At 56.6% G+C, this 21,773-nt stretch overlaps 1 protein-coding gene across 2 annotated transcripts in view; it reads right to left on the bottom strand.

The window, feature by feature from the left end:
• The window catches only part of DOCK1 (dedicator of cytokinesis 1), a 364,555-nt gene that overhangs the window by 285,901 nt on the left and 56,881 nt on the right, over positions 1–21,773 (bottom strand). The window contains exons 7-16 of one of the 2 annotated variants that reach the window (XM_053668427.1): positions 21,606–21,741; positions 20,590–20,747; positions 19,470–19,551; positions 18,902–19,037; positions 16,141–16,213; positions 13,136–13,278; positions 9,327–9,452; positions 5,210–5,334; positions 4,137–4,235; positions 3,270–3,342 (exon numbers count right to left, since the gene is read on the bottom strand). In XM_053668427.1, coding sequence (XP_053524402.1) covers positions 3,270–3,342; positions 4,137–4,235; positions 5,210–5,334; positions 9,327–9,452; positions 13,136–13,278; positions 16,141–16,213; positions 18,902–19,037; positions 19,470–19,551; positions 20,590–20,747; positions 21,606–21,741 — 1,151 coding nt within the window. The remainder of the gene's footprint in view (positions 1–3,269; positions 3,343–4,136; positions 4,236–5,209; positions 5,335–9,326; positions 9,453–13,135; positions 13,279–16,140; positions 16,214–18,901; positions 19,038–19,469; positions 19,552–20,589; positions 20,748–21,605; positions 21,742–21,773) is intronic. The other variant, XM_053668428.1, reaches the window with a different exon arrangement.

The following is a 21,773-nucleotide window of genomic DNA, read 5'->3' as shown; positions in this document are numbered from 1 at the left end:
AAGACATCATAACAGGGTCGACGACGCTCAAATCAGCCTGAGTTCAAAGCGATCCCACCAGAATCTCCGGGAATGAGAAAGAATCTCCAGCTTGCTCCTGGATCCCAGAAACAGACTCGCAAGTCCAGGCCCAAGGGTACCAGGGTGGTTTTACAGAGAAGCCCGCAGTGCCAGAGGCCAAGAGTAACTACAAAGTGTTGCTAACGGAGACGTTGTGTTCGTAACCCAGAGATACACAAACCACTGGGAAGAGCTGGCGTCTGGGAGCACAGGCCATGGTCAAGGACAGCCAGAGGGCAGACCATTCACTGAGAAAACTGGCTATTGGTGTGAAAAGCAAAAGAGGTGGGTTCCCCCTCACCCTCTGCACAGGTGCACTAATGTGAATCCAGGGTGACTAAGGGCCTTTCTCTCTGGCAAGAAGGTTCTCCCACCAGGTATCTGTCCACAAGACTCCGCCCCTCCTTTCCTCCGAGTTCCCGCTGAGGCACCAGCTGCTCGGCAGGGACCAGCCTGTCTGATGCAGGAGATGAGTAGCATGGCCTCTCTCTTTCCCCTCGCCTGGCTCATCCGCCCTCGTAATCGTCACGGACCGATCGGGTCCCCCAGATGGTCATGTGGGAGCCCCCACCGCATGCAACACTGCGGCAGGTAAGCCTGTGGTTCGGTGAGGTCACAAGGGTGCGCCTCTGACCCCCCAGCACCAGGGACCGTCTGAGAGGAAGAGACACCAGCGGTCTCCCCCTCCACGGGAGTCCACGGCGAGAAGCAGCCATCTGCACCCTAGAAGAGGGTCCTCACCCAAACCTAGCCACACCGGCACCCGGACGGCAGACTTCCGGCCGCCGGAACTGGGGGAAAACACACGTCCGTCCCTCACACCCCCATCTGCAGCCCGTTGTGGTGGCTGCCCAAGTTGACACAGACAGCAGCCCGTCCTCGTCTCCACCCCGTGCCCAGACGTCCACGTGTGCGTGCATGTGTGTTGCTGTCATCCATGGTCAGTTTCCCCCACTGGACCCTGAATGGCAGGCACAACGTGGGTTTCACTCTGCTCCTCTCCCGGGGCATGAGACGGTGCCCACCCTAGATTACGTACTCAAGGAAGACCTGTTCTCCTTGGGGCGATGCCACCCAACAGCATTTGGGTAACGGAGAGAACAGAACTTGGGGCTGTGTTGAAGCGGGGAAGGTGGGAAGAGGGGCGATCCCACTGGGTGGCTGGGAAAGGCCCCTCTGAGAAGATGAACAACAGGGGGTCTGAGACCTAAACCCCCCAGGAAAGGGATGGCCAGAGGCAGAGGCCCTCGAGCAGGGAGGGGCTCGGCTGGGGACGGAAGCCAGGCTGGATGGTGAGCGCTCCGAGGCGCACAGGGGCCAGACCGGGAGGGGACGGGCAGGCAGTGTGGACTAAAGACACGGATCCTCGTGGGTCCCTCCAGATGCAGTCTGGGTATGGCATGGGAACAGAGTCTCAGAGTCAGAAAGTCTCTTTTTAGAAATGCAAGGCCAGAGGTCAAAGAGCAGAGGCGCACACGTCCACCCACCTTGAGTCAAGGGCTCAAAATATTTACCCTAAGATGCTGACACCCAAGCTAACACATCTCATTAGTCTTTGTATTCCAGGGCCCATTAGTATCTGACACATAGTAGGTGCTCAACAAATGCTGAGTAAATGAGTAAGTGATTGACTAACCAAAAACAAAGGAATAACAATAAAAAAATATAGACCCTAGGGATCAAATAAAGCTCTTTGTGAAAGGACACTAGAAAACATGAAATATCTTCATGTTCCGATGAAAACAATAGGCCATTCCAAGTTTGGGCGGAGAGAAAAGAATACATAAATAACACACGTCTCTGGGAAAGCAGCCATGACAAGACCTGGACCATACTGAGGGCTTCCCATGATCCAACTCAAAGTGGCACAGAATAAAAAGGTATACTTTTAGTAACATTGTACATCTTCACAGCAAGGGAATGGACTGCACTTGGTAATGCTCCTTAGCAGACTGTACGAGGTAGATAACAAATTTGCAAAGTGCCAGCAGGCAGGGCTGTGTCACCCAAGCAGGCCTCATACAAACAGGAGACACCAGCTCCTGGCAGGCAGGCAGGCGGGCCCCAAAGCCACACATCTGCCCGCGTTCCTGTAAAACATGAGTGGAGCCTCTGGAATCGCTAACAAGTTGCTGGAGATTGTTACATAGTTACATGGGCAACTAACTTTCCAAGTGGGTGCAGGGGGATTTGCAGATCCCAGTCCAAGAAATCCCATCACTTGCTCCAGTTACGGGGAAAGCAGCTCTGATTTGCTAGGAGGGAAGAGTATGCCTCAGTCTCTTCCACTTCTGACCCAGAGGGTATGCAGATGGGCCGCAGGAGAGGCCCCAGGGGCCACCATCATTCCAGCAGCTGACAGCTCATGATTTCGGCAGCATCACACTTCGGATGCTCGCCACGTCTCTGGGCCCCCACGAGCTGGGGCCGGGAGACTTCATTAATTATACAGATGTGTCATGGTATGTCGGGTGACAGCATCTTGTCTATAATGAGCACTTAAAACTGACAAGGAAAACAAAGATTCTGAAATTAAAATGCTACAGAAGATACCCCTCTGCCCTGCTGTGATTTATTAATTAGAGAGGGTGAGCTTGTTATAAGCAGGAGCGTGCTCAGATTTTGAGACGGGTCCTCTGTGGATTCTAGAACCCCGGTGTGCCCTCCAGCGGCCCCTGCTGCCCTGCTGCCCTGCAGCCCACCCAGCTGTGCTCCGGCCAACTCCCACCCCCGCTCATATTCCACTCATGCAGGGGGCCTCCAGCCCACCCCGGCCCTGGCTGAGGACAAACCTGTCCCCAGGGTCCCCCGGGCACACACCCCTCTCTGCTCGGCCCGCACCTCTGCCCTTCCCCCAGCTCCCCAGGCTGCCCATCTGGCCTTGCTTCTCTCACGCTGACCTCAGTGACGTTTCTCTCGGATGGGACGGTATGCGAGTCAAAATGGAAGAGAGAAAATCAAAAGAACAGCAAGTAGCAAATACAAGAAAAATTCAGGAAATTGAGATCTCTTGTGAGGGGCTTGACGAAAGGGCCGAGAACATCCCCCAGGAACAGGCTAATGCAGGGCGTGAGCGGAAGTGTCAAGGCCTGGTGGTGTCAGGGTGCCCAGGTCCCAGAACATTTGCAGAACAATCTAGAACAAGCGCAGCCCGTGGAGTCTCCCCCGAGTTTCCCGCTGACACAGGGGGTGACGAGCGGACTACTCACAGTCCTGAGAGGATCGGTGGCGGAAGGTGAAGCGGAGGTGACTGCGGTTGGCGTCCTCGATGGGGATGGCCACCTGTAGGGATGGAAGAGGCAGTTTAGACACCTCTGCGCCGTGGCCGCCCCTGGACAGCGTCGGTCCCTGGAGCCACCCGCCCCGCTGCACCACTCCCAGCTGTGGTGGGGAAAGGCAGAGCCCCCTCTGTGGTTTTCCCAAAGGCACCCAAGTGCCCTGCGAGACTGCGAACACGGCAACAGTGAAGGGCGCCGAGCTGTCTGGGGGACGGTTCCCGGTTTGGTAAGTGCTGAGCCTCATGGTTAAGACTCTGTTTCTAAAACCCGAGGTGTCTGCACCCCCTCACGGGACCTGCCCTTGGTGGCTGGATGGGTGCTTTTCTGTGACATCTCACAACTCATCCACGGCCAACAGCTGGCCTGCTGTGCAGCCGTTCAAGCCTGTGACATCAGCAAGGGGCGCTGTGAGATGCTGGGGCCACGGCGGGGACAGGGCCGTCTCCCCTGCGAGACCCTCTGCACACAGGCATCTGTTTGTCTCCATTTGGTGTGAAGACAGCATTTCACACATAAAGCACACCCAGGAAGAGAAAAACAATACTGTCTTTAAAAGACTCTGTCATTTGTCTCCATGAAAGTCCTATTTTTACGTTCAAAGGGAAATGAGAGTAAATGTATTCCAAAGAAATGCCAGTGCGGTTCCTTAGCAACCTCAAGGGACTCTATGGAAAGCTGCGCCGCTGCTCGGTGCCCAGTGGCCCGCGGCCCCTGGGCTGCTGGGCGGGGCACTTCCCCAGGCTGCAAATGAGCATCTCGTCATCCACCCGAGGGACAGAGTGACCATGTCAGTGGTACCTTCACGGTCTCGAACCAGCGTGGCTGCTTCACTTGGTAGTAAATCACGGACTTGTACTCTGAAAGCGCCTCATCGCCAGCTCCGGGGAAAACCACGTGCTTTAAAGGAAGGCGTGAGGAGTGTGAGTCAGCTCTCAAGGAGCATGACGTGGCATGCGGCGGCCCCCACCTCCCGCCCCCGCTAGACGAGCTAGAGGGCGGCGAGCGCGCCCCAGAAACCCCGATAACCCCGTCGCCAACGGGACGCACTCCCGGCCAAGGGGGACACATCTGCTGATGCCTGCAGCGGCGGCCAGCGTCCAACCTCGCCCCCAGACGTTTCGGACCCTGAGGGCTGTGCCGCGTGGGGATGGCGAGCCCCACCCTTCTCTCCCTGGCTCACAGTGACGTCCTCGGGGTGTGCAGGAAGTCACCCGATCTACTCAGTAGGTCCGAATAAATATCTACAGACCAAATTTAGGAGGTGGTGACTCTCCCTCCCATGCTTCCCCAGCGGAGAACAAGGACCACCGACTCCTCTGGGAGCAGCAGGGGTGAACCCAAGTGGCAAAGGCCAGCACCGGCTGGCAGGAGAGTGCCCAGGGCTGCCCAGAGAACACACGCAGGGACCGCCCTCCACCACGGTCCACAGAGGTTGCTCGGCGGGGGCAGGGCTACCTGCTCTGGGGTAGCCTCTTAGCACGTCTCAGGACACTGAGTCCTGCTGGCTGTGGTGACAGCTCAGGAGCAGGGCCTGGCCACCCCCCCCCCAGGAGAGTACAAGGTCAGTGTGCAAGCACAGACCCCAGCTCCTCCTCTGGCTAGCGCTCTGAGCCCGGAGTGCTGACAAATTCTCTAGGCCTCAGGTCCCTCATGTGTCACATGGAGCCAACAAGGGCATCTGGACACCCAGGACAGGCTGGCGGCCAGGACCTGGTGCAAACCAGCCCCTAACAAGCTGGAGGAAGGGGAGAAGGAATGGAGGCTCCGCCGGGGGTCGGCAGAGGGTCTTTCTGTGTCTGCAGGGGAACAGAGGGGAACACTCAGAAAGGACCAATTAAACGCTACAGATTCGACTCCAAAAGAAGCAGCACCTCGAGGCGCTTGCCGTCCTCGTCGAAGACGGACACCGTAACCTCCACGTTCTTCGCGGTGGTTTTGCTCCCTTTGTCGAAATCTCCTTGAACCAGCGTCACGTAGATGTCATTGCGGACATCACCTGGGGGGGAAATCACACCTTTAAAGCCAACCCGTTACTCAGTGCATCACCGTGAATTCCGCAACACTGTCTCTCCGCTACCTCCCCAGCAGAGCACTGCAAACAGTGTATCAGAGGCCGTGAAACACTTTCTACCGATGCTGATGCTCTTGGCCCACAAAGGCAAGACAAAAGCAATCCTCGTCATCATTTCGAAGCCCTAATTATCTGCTTGGTTCCTGCCCTGGGCAGCCCATGCCCCTCACAGACCAAAGACGGTCGGTTTCTGGGTCTGTGAGGACCCGGCCCCTCTCCGGCATCCATGGCTCACTGCAACCCATGTCACCACCCCTCGGGAGACCACTGGCGGTGGCCATCTGAGTCTCGGCAGCCAAAGAACATTGTAACATCAGCTGGGACACAGGGTAACAGGTGATGCCGGCCTCTTGTGCAATTTATTCAGGAGCTGAACAAAAAGCTGATGAAGAATTCACAGGGACCAGGACGGGTCAAGAGCCAAACCCTCTGCCGGGTCTCCTCTCCTTCCGGCGGGGCTGTCGGAAAACAGACCCGGGTGTCTTATTTTTTCTTAAAGTAGAATGGACATACAATACAGACCTATGCGTTATAAAGTGAGAGGGGACTTAAATTCTGCAAAAAAAAAAAATGCAGCTACTGAACTCAAGATTTCCTTCCCAGCCACCATGGTCCTCCTGGGAAAATGTAGCAACTTCAACAGCAGCGTGATGCGGAGGAAGCGTCAGTACCTCAGGGCCGCCACTCGGCAGTCTGTCTGGCCACCTCCCACAGCTGACCCACCTGCTGGCCCACTGGGGACACAAGGAAGTTCTGTCCAGAGCAGCAAACAGCCCCCTCTGGGCAAAGAACAAAGATCCCTCGAGAAAAAAAATATCTCCTTGCTTTCTTATTTGCGCTTTTTTTTCCCTGTTCTACTCTGGCTTTGATGTATCCAACTAGTAAATTAAGCTTTCATTTAAAAGTCATTATTGTAAGAACCCGAGTGGGTCGCCACCACCGCCCCAGAGGCTGCTGGGAAGGGAGCAACCACACCATGAACCCAACACTGAAAGTCGTTAATGACATGCCAGGCCAGGGGCGGGGGGCGAGGCTGCCGGGTCCAGGACCTGCCACCAGTGAGCCGGGTGACCTGGAACGAGCCACTGAGCCTCCCACCCACTTAGCCACCTACTGCTAAACAGGCTCACCGACAAGGCAGGGAAGTATATGTGGGACCCCTCAGCCTGGAAAGTCTATTAAGGCACAAAAGCCATGACCCAAATAGTGACAGCAGCTTCCCGGAGGCCTCACCAGCCGGAGGACCGACAGGTGCTGGAAGGTGGTGAAAGGCCAGGGTGCCCCTCTCCCGCCGGCCCTGGGACGCTCTCCACGGGGCCGCCCCCGAGAGAGACCCCACGTTTGGTCAGTAAGCCCCAGAGTCAGGCCCAGCACACGCCTCCTCGGCTCCAGGGTGTCATCTGGGGAGGAAGGCGCTGGAAGGAGGCACAGGTGGCCTCAGAGAGCCTTCGCTCTGCGGGCCTCATCCCAGCCTCCGCCACCTTCCCAACTCAGGGCACACGGCCACCCCGCCAGGGCCCTCAGGGCTCCAGGGTGTCTGGGGGGGGGGCCTGCAGCACAGGCCCCCGGCAGCCCCTCCATGCAGCCGAGGCGAGGCCCGGCTCCATGGGACGCAGGCAACAAACAGGGCCCGAGGCCTGGGCTCCGAGTGACAGCCCCCCAAGCCATCTCTCCCCTACGGGCCTGTCGGCCACAGCTAAGCCACAGAAAACACGGGACTCACTCAGGCCAGAGCCCCACCCCCTGGGAACCCGGCCTCCCCACAAATCTATTGTGAGATGGCTTTAGTGGCTTAGACTTGCTTCTTAAGCCTCAGTCACGAGGGAAACAGGATCGGCGTGGACTAGTAGTTCCCTGGGCCTTCCTTCAACAGGAGGACCGACCTCCTGAGGCCACCCATAAACTTGCACCCGAAATCCACATGCAAACAGGCGTCCACCGGGAAGTCCAAGCGAACGGACTGCACACAGACTTGACCGCTGCATGCAGCCGATGCACCCCAGCTCCCTAACGTGCAGCATGGCACACTTCCTGCACGGCAGGGCCACCGAACTCCATCCAGCCAATCGTCACTGTCTTGCCTACTGACTCACCAGGTGGCACACACTGCCACCCACAGCAATCCCGAAAGACAGAGGGAGGAGGAGGAGCATGTCCCCAGCCACCCTGGAATCAACAAAGCCGCAACTGTGACAGCATGCGCGCCGGATGTCCCTCCATCCCTGCAAGCACACGGCAGAGCCCTCTGAAAGGTGGCCACGGGGAGGGCGTCAGCGATGGGCAGCTTGGCCCCCTCCGCCCCTTAGCTGTGGGACTCCGAGCTGCGGCGGGATCTTGACGGGGATTCCTTCAACCGGTTTGCAGGCCTCCGAGGTGCTTACATGGAAACACCAGACCATTCACGTGAGTGCCGACTACACATGCAAACCAGGAAGTATCCCAAGGACACAAAGGGTAAATATTAACATGCCTAAGATCTCCTGAGGATCAAATCCAAGTATTAATGTGAATGTTATTTGGAAACTGAAAAGTATTAAATAAGAGAGCCTAATCCTGACATGGAATTTGGTTTAATTGGCTGAAAAAGCTCCGACTGGGCCCAGCAGCGCCAGGACCGTGACAGAAACAAATGGAGCGCGTGCCAGGGGCGCACATTCACGCTCCGCCCCGCCCCCTTCCTCTCCCAGGTGTCCACCCAGATTTGTAGGGTGTCCGTGCCTCCCTCACGCAACCCTTGCACTTGGAAGCTGACCCCATACTCCACCTGGCCCGTCCCTGCCCAGCTGCCCAGCAGTCCAGGCAGGGCATGGGGACGCTGGGTTAAAAGCACGCCCTGTGCTTCAGGGCGCACTGGGGTTTGGGGAGAAGCTGGGGGGCAGCAGGCAGCACCCCCTGAAGAGGAAGCTGTCAAGCAGAGAGGACCGACAGCTGAGCAGAGGGAGCTGCAGGGAGAGGGGCCCGGGCTCCAGGCGCACCGGGAAGCCGGCTCCGTCCCTTCCTCAATCTCTAGAGCTGACCTGTAAGTACCCTCCAGGGTCGTCCATTTGCACAGGCCTCATGTTTTCTGTCACTTACGCCCTCGAGTCCCACATCTCATTGGGATTATTCTCATTCTTCGGATGAGAAACCGCAGCTACCAGCAGCCAGGACCCTGCCCACGGCCACAGAGCACCGCGGGCCTCCAGGGCCTGCGCTCTCACTGCTGTGGACCAGGGGGTGAGGGACATCAAACCTAGTCCCCCTCCCCCAGGGGCCTTGGGCAAAGCCGGAGCCCAGCAGGCGCAGCTCCCTAAATCGTCCTCCGTTCCCAATGACCGTGTTCCGGATGGTTCCGACGCTGTTCCGGGACCCTAAGGGGAGCCGGGGAACCTGGGCTGTCATCACAAAGCCTTTGCCTTCATCCCAGAAGGAGCCAAGCACACACCGACCCAGACCTCGGAGCCGGACTATGAACCCCACACCACCTCCGGAGGGCCCCCGCCTCGTCACCAGGAGTGACTGCTGTCCTCCCAGCCGGCACGTGGGGGTAGGGGTGACAAGAACCCTGGGGCAGCACAGGGCTTGCTGGCAGAGGGACGACACAGCATCCCTGGCAGCCGACGGGGACCCGTCACGCGTTCTCGGGCCGGGCTCCAAGCTGGTGCTTCCTTCTCCCTCCTGCGCCCACCTGGCTCCATGAGCAGCCGCCCCTGCAGCCCTCCCAGGTCATCATAACCAAGAGAATCCGCAACCCCTCGGCCCGACCTGCAGCACCTGCCTGCAGAAACGATGCAAAACCAGGCCCCGCCCAGCCCTCTGCGCGCCAGGGCTCCCACCAGTCGCCGTCCACGTGGCACCCAGGGGCCAGCCATGCGACAACTCCCGACACAGGCCGCAGCCACACTGTGTGCAGAAATGCAGAAGGTCGCAGCTCTTACCGGGCATGATTATCTCCGGGAAGCCCGTCTTCCGCGCCACTGCGGTGGTCCGGTCCACTAAGTGGGGAAACTCCTTCCTGATCTGATGGACGTCTCCAGGGAGTAACTTCAGAGTCACCCACAGACCTGGGGAAGCAAAGGGTGAGGGGGTCACGTTTCACCAAGGGTGTTTTTAAAAGAAGACATCGCAGAGCCAGCCTCAACGAAGGAGCAACCAAATGAGCGACTTCTAATTCACACTGCAACGCCTTAACAGGGAACAGTGTGCCACGGTGGTCCCCAACCTTGTTGGCACCAGGGACCAGGCTCGTGGAAGACGATTTTTCCATGGACTGGAGTGGGGGGATGGTTTTAGATGATCCGGGCGCATTATATTCAAGCTCACTTCCTGCTGTGTGGCCCGCGGTTCCTCACAGGCCAGGAGGTGGGGGGGCCCTGGTGTTCGAGAAAGAGAGAAAGGCGGGGACCAGGAAACAGGTGGCCGCCTGGGAGAATCACCTGTGTCTGATTAGCGGGGACACAAATCTTGCTTGGGAGGCGCTTCACGGACAGGTGACCACGTTACCGCCAGTCGTACACCACGTCTGCCCAAGACCAATGGCGCTTTCGAGCTGATGCGCATTAGGATCGACCGGAAGGTAGCATCTTGCTGGGCGTGGGTTGCGAGGCTATCGCTTCTCATTCTCCCAAGGAGGAGGGCAGTGGGGAACCCGGGAGGCAGACTCACAGCCTCACTGACCCGCCAAAGTCTCAAACCGCTGAGCGACGCCCCAGGTCCCGGAAGGCGGGGAGCGGCGTGCTGGGTCTCAGGCCACCCCCGGGCCAGCCCCACGTGGCAGGGCCGCCACCGCCAGTCCCCGTCTCACAGTGTCACAGCACAGGAGGCGCAGGTGCTCTGGCCAGCACCCGGCCCGTCCCCCAACCTGTATGATCGAGACTTCCAAGCCCGCCCGGCGGGATGAGAGGACGCTGCCCCACTCTCCCTCCTGGGGAGGCTGATGGGGAAGCGCCTTTTGCAGAAAACACTCCCAAGCGGCGACGCGACTGGACGTAACGGAAACAGGGACTTGACAAAGTCAAAGGCGGGAGACGGGGCAGCTGCCGGGCTCTGTCAGCCTCTTCCAGGACGGTGTCTGTGCCCAGGTCGAGGGCAGGCTGTCGCTGTGAGCAGGCACAGCAGGGGCTCTGTCTCGGACTCCCGTGGGGCCTGGCCTGCTTGCTCCCTGGCCACTCAGCTACGTGGGGCCTGAAGTGCCCTATAAAGGCAGCTGTCCTCACTCACACTGTCTGTCTGTCCAGCTAGTGCCCCTCCAGATACACACCTCCAGGGAGCCCGGGCGATGCGCCGCGGTGTGGCCAGTGGCAGGGGACAAACGAGGAAGCCACAGAGCCACACCTGCCCCTCGGGCGGCCTCGTCTCTGGCAGCTGGCCTGGGGACAGCTCTGTGGTCTGGGAAGACCGGCCGGCCGAGGTTGGTAAGGACCACAGACGCTACGACATTTCCCTCACCGCCAGCTGGGGAAACCCCCTTCCCCGTGCCGCCTACTGACTCAATCTGATTTACTCGGAAGTGTCTAATGAACACCTACTGTGTGCCAGACACACACCAGTTCTGCAGACACAGGACAAACGCTCATTATCACTCACTATATCCCCGCCAGGGACTTAACTTCTACTTCTTTCTTTTTTGTATTTCATTGTTTATTTTCTAAATCATTTTTTATTTTCAATTACAGTTGACATGTGATATTATATTAGTCTCAGGAGTACGCCCCGATGATCAGACATTTATACAGCTTACAAGACAAGTAGCAAAGGACAGGTGGGTGCCCCCTCCCACCACACTCGGCCCCCCAAGCCAGGTGCCTGACTGCGTCCCCCCACTCACCCAGAGGGAGGGCCCCCTCTCTCCAGTCCACACAAAGTGCCACAAGCTGGTGGCAGGTCTGGACCTGTGGGGCAGGTGAGCAGACCTCTGAGTGACTGGACACCTAACCCCCGGATCTGCCCTCCAGGAGAGCAGACCAGGTGATGAAGGGACCCTCGAAAAAGGGCAAGGGGAATGACCACAGCCATGGACACAGCGCTGGTCCCTGCTGGGGACACCAAGGTGCAGCTAACTCTCGGGAGCGTGAGAAGTCTCAACCCCCCTACCCCGATGGAGCACAGAGCATGTTCTGCCCCTCAGCTCTCTGGTGCCCTGAAGGCACTCCTCCGCCCCCAGCATCGGCCCAAGGGCCTCTGGCGTCCTGGGATCTGGCCACAGCACCAGTGGGACCAACAGAGGCCAGCTTTGGGTCCCCTTCCCAAGAAATTTCCCTCTGGCCTGACACCCCGCCCTGCTTTTCCTATCTGACTGTAACAATAAAAGTCCATCGAAACTCTGAGGACTCTGCAAGAGCCAGGAGACCCAAGGGAACCGCTGTCATTGGGCCTCAGGGTGGTTTTTAATGAAAGGGCAAATAGGAGATGAGTTCAGAGTCAGCTGCAAGTGGCTCTGACTTGACCACTCACGTTTCGTTAACCTTTTGGGTGTTGGTTTGGCTGCGGTTTGCCAGGGAGGGGGGTGGTCACACCTGGAGAGAGCCTAAGGGCCCATCTAGGGCAGAGGACGGGATCCTCAGCCTCAATTCGCACTCACAGCAGTGGGTGCCTCCACACAGCGGGCCATACATCAAGGGAAGGACAGCGTCCTGGCATGGGCCACCAGGCAAGGGCATGGGCCCGCTCACCAAAGCTCCAGGAGTTTAAGGGCAGAGTCTACAGCCAACCTGCTGAGAGACGGATTTCCCCATCTGGGCTCAAAGCAACCTCAACAGGAGGCTCTGAAGGTGACTTCCCCTCAGGCTGGAGGCAGGGCCTCAGTAAACAGCGTTTTCTAGCCACTCCTGGTCGCCCAAGTGCCAGCTGTCACCAGCCGGAGGTGATTGATTCATTGCCTCTGCCAACGGAAGGTCAGCTGCTTGGGAACTTGTCAGCAGGGGATTAAAAACGATGAGTGTTAGACGGGGGTCAGGAAGGCGCAATCCCCATCGTCACAAAACAGAAGGGGAATGAGGGCAAAACGAAGCTGCTTTCTTGAGGGAGCAGGAAGGGTCCCAGAAAACACAGCATGGCAGTGATTAGGACGACACGGACCAGGGGACCCGGAGAAGAGCGTGTGCCGGGTGGGTTTTGTCGAACGTCTCATGTTTCTCTGAACAGCCAGGTGACATGGCAGCCAGGAGACAGTCCCTGCACGCTCTCGGGAAGTCGGTCAGCGTTTCACCAAGGGCGAGAAGGAACCGGGGGTCGCTGGGGAAGGCTGAGGTGGGAGGCAGCCAATCAGTTGCTCCGGTCTCTTCACCTCCGGTCTCCAAACATTTAACTGTGTCCCAGTCGGCCCTCCCCTCACAGGGGCAGGGCCTACAAATGGGACCCACCAGAAAACCCTCACGACGCCGAACGCCAGGCACACACATTATCCAAGACTGCCATCGCCACCATCCTCGTCCTCATCACCATGCTCATCTTCACCACCACCATCGCCTCCATCATCACCATCCTCCTCCTCCTCCTCCTCAGCACCAGGATCATTACCATCACCAGCATCACCATCACCACCATCCTCCTCCTCCTCATCATCGGCACCAGCATCATTACCACCAGCACATTCACCATCACCAGCATCACCACTGTTCTCTTCCTCGTCATCACTGCCACCACCACCACCACCACCACCACCACCGCCATCCTGATCATCATCAAACTAAAATGCAAACCACATGGCATATGAACACGTGCAGGAACGAAACAATGGAATACGTACCCTGGCCCTTGTGGTTGACTTCTTTGGCAGCAATGACTTTGTTAATGACAGTCTGGAGGAAGTCATTCTCCCCTGCCACCCTGGGTGAAAAACGGGATGACATGTTCAGCGGCTTGTGTCGAATGGCGTCGTCCAACGCGAGCCTGGAGGGCACGGGACGACCAAGACCAGAGGAGACAAAGGGGCACAGAGACCCAGAGGTCACGGGAACAAGGGAACACAAGAGACCATCGTCACCGAGTGCGAGAGAGCCATCATGAGTGAACGCACGACAAAGGACAGGATAGGTGACAAGAGAGACAGGGAAGAGCATCGATCAGGAAAATGCTGAACCACATAAGAAAAGTAAAGCAAATGAGTCGACCCTGCCCCCGAGGACACACGGCACCAGACCCTCGCTCCGTGTCTGCTCGGCAGCTACAGGGGGGGCTGATCTGGAAATTCACACTGGGACAGCGTCTAATCCCAAGGAACGTTTATAAACGTTTCTTCAATTTCAGAAATTCCAAACCATAGCATAGGTCCAGGGGCAGGTTGTTTGAAGGGAAAAAATAATACCAAGGAAGAAAAATCCCTCCCACTTCATTTCTTGGACTCTTGGGCGGTAACCGAACGCTGCTCTGGAAGAGCACGTGGTCAGGGTGGCCCAGAACATTTAAACTTAGAAAATGGCCTGGTCTTCGGAGGACCACCACCTCTGGGAAGCCAAACCGTGGCCCGGGTGTGGATGTGACCACCAGTGTTCTGGGGGCTCCTGAGTCAGGATCTTTGGATAGAAGCTGCGCTAGACAAGAGAATAAATACAAACAAGGCAACTGCGCAGAGAAACGCCACGGAGCACAGCAAGGGACAATGTGCAATGAGCGAGAAAACACACGTCCCATGCGGACTTTTCAAAATCATTTTCAGAATGACGACAGGTGTCATCCATCACTTGGGCCCCCATTACTCCAGAGAGCTGAGGAGTATCTTAATTTACTTCCCCAAGTTCAAAGACAGAGAGAGAGAGATGTGGGCTCTGCTTCCCTTCCTTAAAACTCACCCTGTAATATGATAAATCAGTTTTAATGGAGCAAAAAATGGTTTCATTAGCATGGCATTTCCCAGAGAACTGGTTTCATTGCTTATTTTGCTGTTACAACCGTGTTGCTCTTTAGTTTCAAACGCTGCCAATGCCCACCTCCCTTTAACGGGGCGAGGAGTTACGAACTGCGGTAAGAGGTGAGCGTGCAATCCTAGTTTTGCAAGTACATGTTTTAAAGACAGAAAAAGATGGTGGCAGTTCATTGTCTCTAATAACTCCTGGCCTGGCCCGGTGGCATTTAGGTGAACACACCTAAAAATGACCTAAGAAGCCCCCTCCCTCGTCCGACTAGTTTTCTTTTCCCTTGGCTTTTCCCAGAAGGCACGGCAGGCCATGGGCCATGTCAGCTTGGTGCCACATGAGGGGCCCAGGAAACTCGAAGGTGTCCCACGCACAGGAGCAGTCAAGAGGACAGGGCTATGCCACCCTGAGTGGGCAGAGGAAGCAGCTCCGTGGCATCATTCTATAAAGGTGTGTTTAATATTTCACCTCGACTCGGCCCGTGTTCAGAAATGACGTTCCCCCGTCCGCCCAGGAAGTGCCCCGATTCTGCAGCACCGGCCTCCTCTGCTGCTCTCTGCTGGGTGTGACCTCGCGGCAGCTCCGCCCGACAGGGGGAGGGAGCTACGAGGACGGGAGTGGCCTGTCGTGCGGACCCCTACGGGTGTGCGGTACTGAGCACTTCGAATGGGGCGAGTGTGCCTGAGCACTTGGTATTTAATTTCATTTTATTTCCATGGACCGAAATAGCCCCAGGTGGCTGGTGTCTACCGTAAGGAACAGAAAAGTAAGCCCGCAGCACGGAAGCCTCGTGACTCTGTCCCTGCATGTGTGCAGTGGTGCGGGGATGCGCATTTGTGCCCGGTAGTGCAGGCTTTCGGGGAGTTCCCGGGCCTGACAGACTGCGCAGCTGTCCGTGGAGCCAGGACGCTCTCTGACCAATCGCCTGCCTCCAAAGCAGAGCCTTCTCCTGCTACCTTGAAGGAGTGGTCAGTTCCGGCTGGGGCGGCTGGTCCATTAGGCGCGGGTTCATGGTGCCAAGGGAAGCGCACCCCGCACCCTCTGCCCAGCCTGCCCCTGCCTGGAAGCGGACCCCTTTGGCCCCACTGAGCATCCCCAGCCCCCAGCCCACTCAGTCCACGTGGGAAGACGATGTAAAAGGTAAAGTCAGGAAGCTGCCTCCGACAGGCGGCCCTGTGTACTCTCAGCCCCCCTCCTCCCACCACCTGTCGGAGGCGCGGCAGCGCCCGAGGGGCCCCGCCCACCCTCTAGGGACCCTCCTGCTTCAATCCCCAGGGAAACAAGACCGACCCTTGCAGCCTTTTCCACAGGATCTACCTCCACGTGGGAGCATCGGTCTCGGGGGCCTCCTCTGAACTTGGCTCCAGCGTCCCACACCTCGCTACCGACTGTGCACTCTCCAAGGGCGGCCGCAGGGGCAGTCCACCCTCCGCAACCGCGAGGCGGGAAGATCTGCCACCTGAGCATCGGCTCAGAGCATCCCCTCTAGCTTTACAGAGGAGTTCATCGTTATTTCACTCGGTCGCCTGTTCTAACAGCAGCAACCCCCTCTGATAAACCTGGAAGTACTGTATTCTGAAATCGTGAGTCGCTGCTAGAATAAATCAATGATGTAAAGAACCTTTCACGCTCAGAGCAGAATCATGATTCCATGTGTCCCGAGTGGAAAGAGATTCTGGGGTCACACAATATTCCACTGGGGAGACCGAACTGTGACTCAGGCTTCTCTTCTGGCTACAAAAATCTCAGGTGCTACAGTGGCCAGGCTGATCTTCCATTATTTGAAAATAACCTGCCCCTCTTTGTGCTGAATTTATAAACTTAACTATGGAGATAACTGTTTCGAACACACGTTTTCTATGGTACATCTGGTCAAGGACTTGGACTGCTCCATACTTACGGTTGAAAGGGAATGAAATGCTGTTTATCTTCATCATCCACTTTTCCATTTATTATATCTGTTACATCCATCACTGAGAACGAGAAAAGAACAAAGATTGTGGTGTTGAAATGCTATAATCAGGGAAAACAAACAAACAAAGGAACTTCAGAATGTCTTCTGCCAAACAACCGCACGAGCCGCGTGGTGGGGTTTTCTCGCACCCAAGCAAACCAGGCGCCGGTCTGTAAGCCAAGTGCAGGTCTCTGCAGACACTGGCCCAGACGGGGCCTGAATGGCAGAATTCCGTTCCGCAAATTCCTCTGCCTCTTACCCAACGGGCCGCCTAGAGCTGCACTTGCCCAGAGACCCTCGTGTGATGATGTAAAGTTCTAGAACAGTGAGCCCCTGAAGTGTGGCAAGTGTGATGCAGGAGCTGAACTGTGACTTTGATTCCCTGCGGCTACTTTGCCAAGTACGACCCACGGCAGGAGGAACTACGAAAACAGGGCTGTTACGTCACGGTGTTCACAGTCCGGAGAGGTGGGCGAGTGAGCTCCACAGCCGTGCACGTACAGAGGGGTAAGGTAAGCCCAGTGACGGAAAGACTTGTAGAGCTGGGGGCCCCAAGGAGGCACCGAAGCCAGCCTGTGTTAGCAGGGGGGCTCACAGAACACTTCTGATAGGAAAGGATGTTCTGAATTGACTTTCTTCTTTATAAAAAGTTAAATTGAGTACACAGATTACAATATAGTTCAATGAATTTTGAAAACGCATATATCCATGCACACACCACCCCAATCAAAATACGCATCATTCCCATCACCCACACAGTCAGCCTGTGAGAACTAAGCGTTCTCATCCGAACCAAAAGGAAGGGAAAGCCGTTGGCGGCTGGCCTGGCTGCCATCGGGGTTCAAGGAACCTCTGCACTCACAGGAACTTACACTTTGTTGGTCCCTACCAACCAAAGAATTTACAGTCTCAGTAAGGGAAAGACGATTGATTTACACACACTCCCTCCTAAGGGAAGCCCAAGACCTCTGCGGTAAGAATAAAAATATTCCTTCAAAGCTGCCATAAAGATGGGAGAGAGATCCAGCAGTCCCGAAAATTCAACGGTAAGATCAGATTACACATAAAAGAGATAGCGGGGCCTGGAAAGTAGGGGGGCGATGCTCAAGTCTATACGCAAGAAATAAGGAGAGAAAGCACGAGAGAACCTCCTGAGCTCAGAACGGCAGCACCCCCAGCACACGTCACTCACGAGTGGCAAGTCCGACAGCAGCCCCCTTGCGGGAGTCCGTGGGGGTGGTCGCCCACTGAAGTCTGTGCCTCTTCCTCATCGTGCCCATTTCGCTGACGTCATTTACCTGTATTTGGCTGTGTGTAATGCACACTTTTTTGTGCAAATTTTTGAAGGAAAAATAAGGATGCGCATCATACACGGGCAGTACCTGAAACGCCTTGTACCCGTTCTTGTGTTTTGTAATTATTTGTTACCTAAAGTTTCTTGTACCACAGCAGGTTCAAAAATAAATGCTAAAATTCCTTTATAATACAAAAACACAAGTAGCTCGATAAAAATAAATACATAATTGAATTCAAAAATTAAAAGATTTTTTCCCCTGAAAGTTTGGGCCAGAACCGTGGGTGCGCATTATACACAGCAACATACGGTAATTCTTATGACACAGTGAATCATTTCTTTGAATCATTCATCTCACTGACTCAATATGTTTTTCCAGAAAAATCCAGGCAGAGCACAGAGGACTTTCAGGCCAGCAGGACTCTGTATGATATCATAACAGGGGACCCAGGTCACTGCACGGTTATCCAAACCCACCGGACGGGCACCACTGAGAGCAAGCCCTGATGTAAACTACAGACATGACTGCGAGGGCCCATCAACTGCAACGAACGTGTCTTCTGGTGGGGGGGTGCGGGGCCGGCAGAAACGCTCCGCAATCTCTGTAATTTCTGATGGATTTTGCTAGGAACCTACAACTGTTCTAAAGGTAAAGTCTGTTTGAAAGTAGTCAAAACCGAAACAAGACAAACTAAGCCCCGAGTTTCCTGGTCATGCGGGTGAGGATTGCCTTTGACTGCCGGTCATTCGAGACCCCCAGCGGCAGATCGGAAAGGAAGTGCTCTCCACACACCCACACTCGTGGAGCCCCAAAGCCCACAGCAGGACCAGAGGAGAGCGAGGCTGTGCGGTGAAGCTCCTCGGCTACCAGCAAACGCTGAGGGAACAGCACCTCCCGAAAGGGTGACTGCCAGTGACCCGGAAAGAGGTCAGCGAATGAGAGCTTCTGGGGACACGTCCGGCGCAGCTCCACAGAGACAACTAGCTCTCCCCTTCTTCTGGTTTGTCCCCCAATAAAGGAAAAACGGGGCACAAGTAAGGAGACCGAACTGCCCCGTACGCTGAGGAAACTGTCCTCCTCCGCCTTGGACCACTCGGCCCAAATTCACTCCTGAATCAACCCATCCGCAAGTCCAGACGCCTGGCCACTGCCGAGGGCTGGCTTCCCTCCAGGCTGAGTGTGTGGCTCGGGGTCCGCCCGGGAGAGGCGACAACTCGAAAACCCAACCTGCGATCCACCTCCAGACTCGGGCTGCCCCCGGAGCGGCACCGGGACTGGCCACCACCCACAAGAGGGCCGAATGACTTTCTTCTCTGCCACAGAAGAGCTGACAAATCAGAGACTCGGCAGCAGCTCCACTCCGGGTGAAGGTGACAGCCTTGAACCCCCCGGGAAAAGAAGACATGGGTTACCGGCCACCCCGAAAGGCCGCCGCAGGCCCGAGGTCAGCTTCCGCGTGTTGCTGTCCCGCAGCTCCATGCGGCCCACGCGGACAATCTGGCAGACGAAGCTGATCCTCTCCCTCTTCAGGTCTCTGCTCCCGAGGTCCTAGGAACAGGAATGTCCACGCGTTACTCTGGAGCATCACCCTCGACGTGGGGGCCGCGGAGACCCACAGCCAAGAGGCGCACAGAGAGAGACTCGCCTCTCTGACCGGTTTGCAGCATTTTACTGAGCTGTCCCCAGGACAAAAAGGAGCAGGGCAGCCACAGTCAATGAACACTAAGTGAACTTTAGACACAAACTTAGGCGATGTGTTCGCGGGAACACGGTCAATCTTTGTTCAGGGGACCCTGAGGGGAGCCAGGACCCAGGAGAACTCTGGGAAGGGAGTCATTACTGCTGAATGACCACGTGGGGTGGGCACCCCAGGGACCCACCCTCTCCAGCGTGGTCAGAGGCCAGGCGTGGGGGAGGGGTCACTAAAACCTGCCACGAGAAAGGTGAGCGAGTCTGTTCAACACCCCTGGGCGCACTTACGGTGAAGACGGCTCGCAGGTTGTGGAGCCTGTCTATGTCCTTGGGCAGCCCCGAGCTGGACCAGCGGACCAGGTAGTTTTCACTGGGAAGAGAAAGAGGAGGAAGTTCACGTTCCCACCCTCACCGGGCACCGAAGGTGCACCCACACCGACTGACAGGCAATGCCGCCGGGTGCTGCCCCGTCAACAGAGGAGACAGGCCACCGCCCACCGGAGGTGGGGCTCGAGGCACAGGTGGGGGGTTTCGATGGCGGGTGTCCGGGGCTATAATCACAACGGAAGTGTGTGAAAGCGGCTTTTCGACAGGGCTTGTTTTTAAAGCACACTTGTTGACCACGGCCAGCACCATTCCTTTGCCGTATCAAATACACTGCATGCCTCAGGGCGTGACTAACCAAGCATGACCTAAACATACAGAGCCCAACGTCGAGAAGAAATAAGTCTTAATCACAAGTGAGAGTGAAACTCACCCTACTCGGTTTTCCATCGTGTGCTTTTTAAGTTCTGAGTAATACAAGTGAGGATGCTGGAGTCTTAGACACATTCTCCATACACAATTTAAACCCTCATCTTTCCAACTGGACAAAGAGAAAGTCATCCTGAGGGACAAGAGCAAAGCGTGGGAAGGGACTGCCTCATCAGAGGTGACCGAGAGGATTCACCACAGTTTACTCGACAGATGCTGACTGAGAGCCCGGAGGTGGCAGGCACCAGGACAGACACTGTGGCCCTCAATCGTCTCGAAGGAACAATATTAGGTCAAAGGTCCAGAGGCGACCTTCACGGAGAACAGAAGCTCAAAACAGCAACTTTAAGAGAAGAGCGGTATTTGGGGGTGCGGACAGATAAAGTCCCGGGACACGGGACACAGCATGGCTTCACTCTTCCGTGGCCGCGGTCTAATCCCCTCCTGCACCAGAGAGCGGACCCTGGCCCAGAGCCTGAGCTACCTGCCGCCACACTGTCCTCACGGAGCACCGGCTCAGCTGCACAGGGGACAGTCTGGCCAGGGGACCGCCCCCCAAAGGCTCTCTGCCAGAGTGAGACTTTGCGAGGGCCCAGAGGCTGGTGCCCCAACACCGACCAGAGAGGACAGGCAGCAGCTGGGGAATGTCACTGACCTGATGAACTTGGACTCCACGGGGTCATACAGAGACATGAGCACTTCGGCGTCCTCTCCAATTTTACAGACCACGTTTTTGAGGTTGACGAACAAGGCCAGAGAAGGGGTGGCGGCAAACCTGGCCTGCCTGTTGATGTCCACGTTCTGCTTTTGAGACTGTAAGGGGAAGCAGAGCAGAAAGCTGGCATCAGCGCGCCCATCGCCAGCCCTTGCTTTGTTTAACCCCTGCAGAACAGGAAAGCCCGCGGCACCCGTCGGCACGACGCAGCAAAGCCACTCACACGGTCACTTCCTTGTCCCCACTTCAAGGTCTCAGAACATGCGTGCAGCCCACAGGAAATCAGGACACCCTGTGCAATGGCCACAACCACCACCAGGCACACTGACCACCGTCTGCCGGGCTCCACCATGTCCAAGGGTCCAACCCAGGAACCAGAACGGTGGCTACGCGCAGAACCGTCTGTTAATTTTGGTTCTCCCAGGAGACCAACCAGCCCTCTGAAGAACACCTCTGTCTTCCTCACCGTTATGTCCCCACTACCCAGCACACGGCAGGCGCACAACACCTGCTGAATGCATGGATGACAAGGTGGTGCCTCTGTTTCTGAATGTCTACTCGGCACAAGACCCCGTGAAAGGCCCCGGGGGAGGAGAAAGACCAAGATCTGTGCCCTGCCCTCATCGAGCTGAGACGACCTCACCCCCCACTCGAGTCAAAGAGCATGCGCAGAATCAAGTGTCGTTTCCCACGAGCTGAACACACCGAGTCAACACCAATAAAACCCTGTGTCCTGATACGCCCTGCACCCCTCAAGGGATGAAATCCTGGCAGGTCATTGGCAACAGGTGTCGACGCCGGGCCTGCACCCTTCATCCCCGTGTGGGTGTGCTGTGTGGCGGAGCCTACGCAGGCCCTTTTTCGGTGCCGATTCTAGGCCACGCCGATGCTGGACCGGTGCTGGGAAGACACTCCCAGACGAGAACGGCGCAGGCCGGCCAGCCGGATGCACTCACCTTCTCCTCCTGTAGCCTTTCCTCCACCTGTTTTGAAGCCACTTCATGAGCTCTGAACAGGCTGACCGTGCTGGTCAGTTCTGGATCCAGGATGTTCCCATCTTCATCTCTCACCACCAGGTCCAAATCGAGAATTCTAGAACGACAAAAATTCAGAACTCCGGGGAC

The sequence above is a fragment of the Artibeus jamaicensis genome, unplaced genomic scaffold, assembly GCF_021234435.1.
Source record: "Artibeus jamaicensis isolate MK-2021 breed Jamaican fruit bat unplaced genomic scaffold, CSHL_Jam_final contig_490, whole genome shotgun sequence".
Classification (NCBI taxonomy): Eukaryota; Metazoa; Chordata; class Mammalia; order Chiroptera; family Phyllostomidae; genus Artibeus; species Artibeus jamaicensis.
This window is presented reverse-complemented; position numbering and strand designations above follow the sequence as displayed.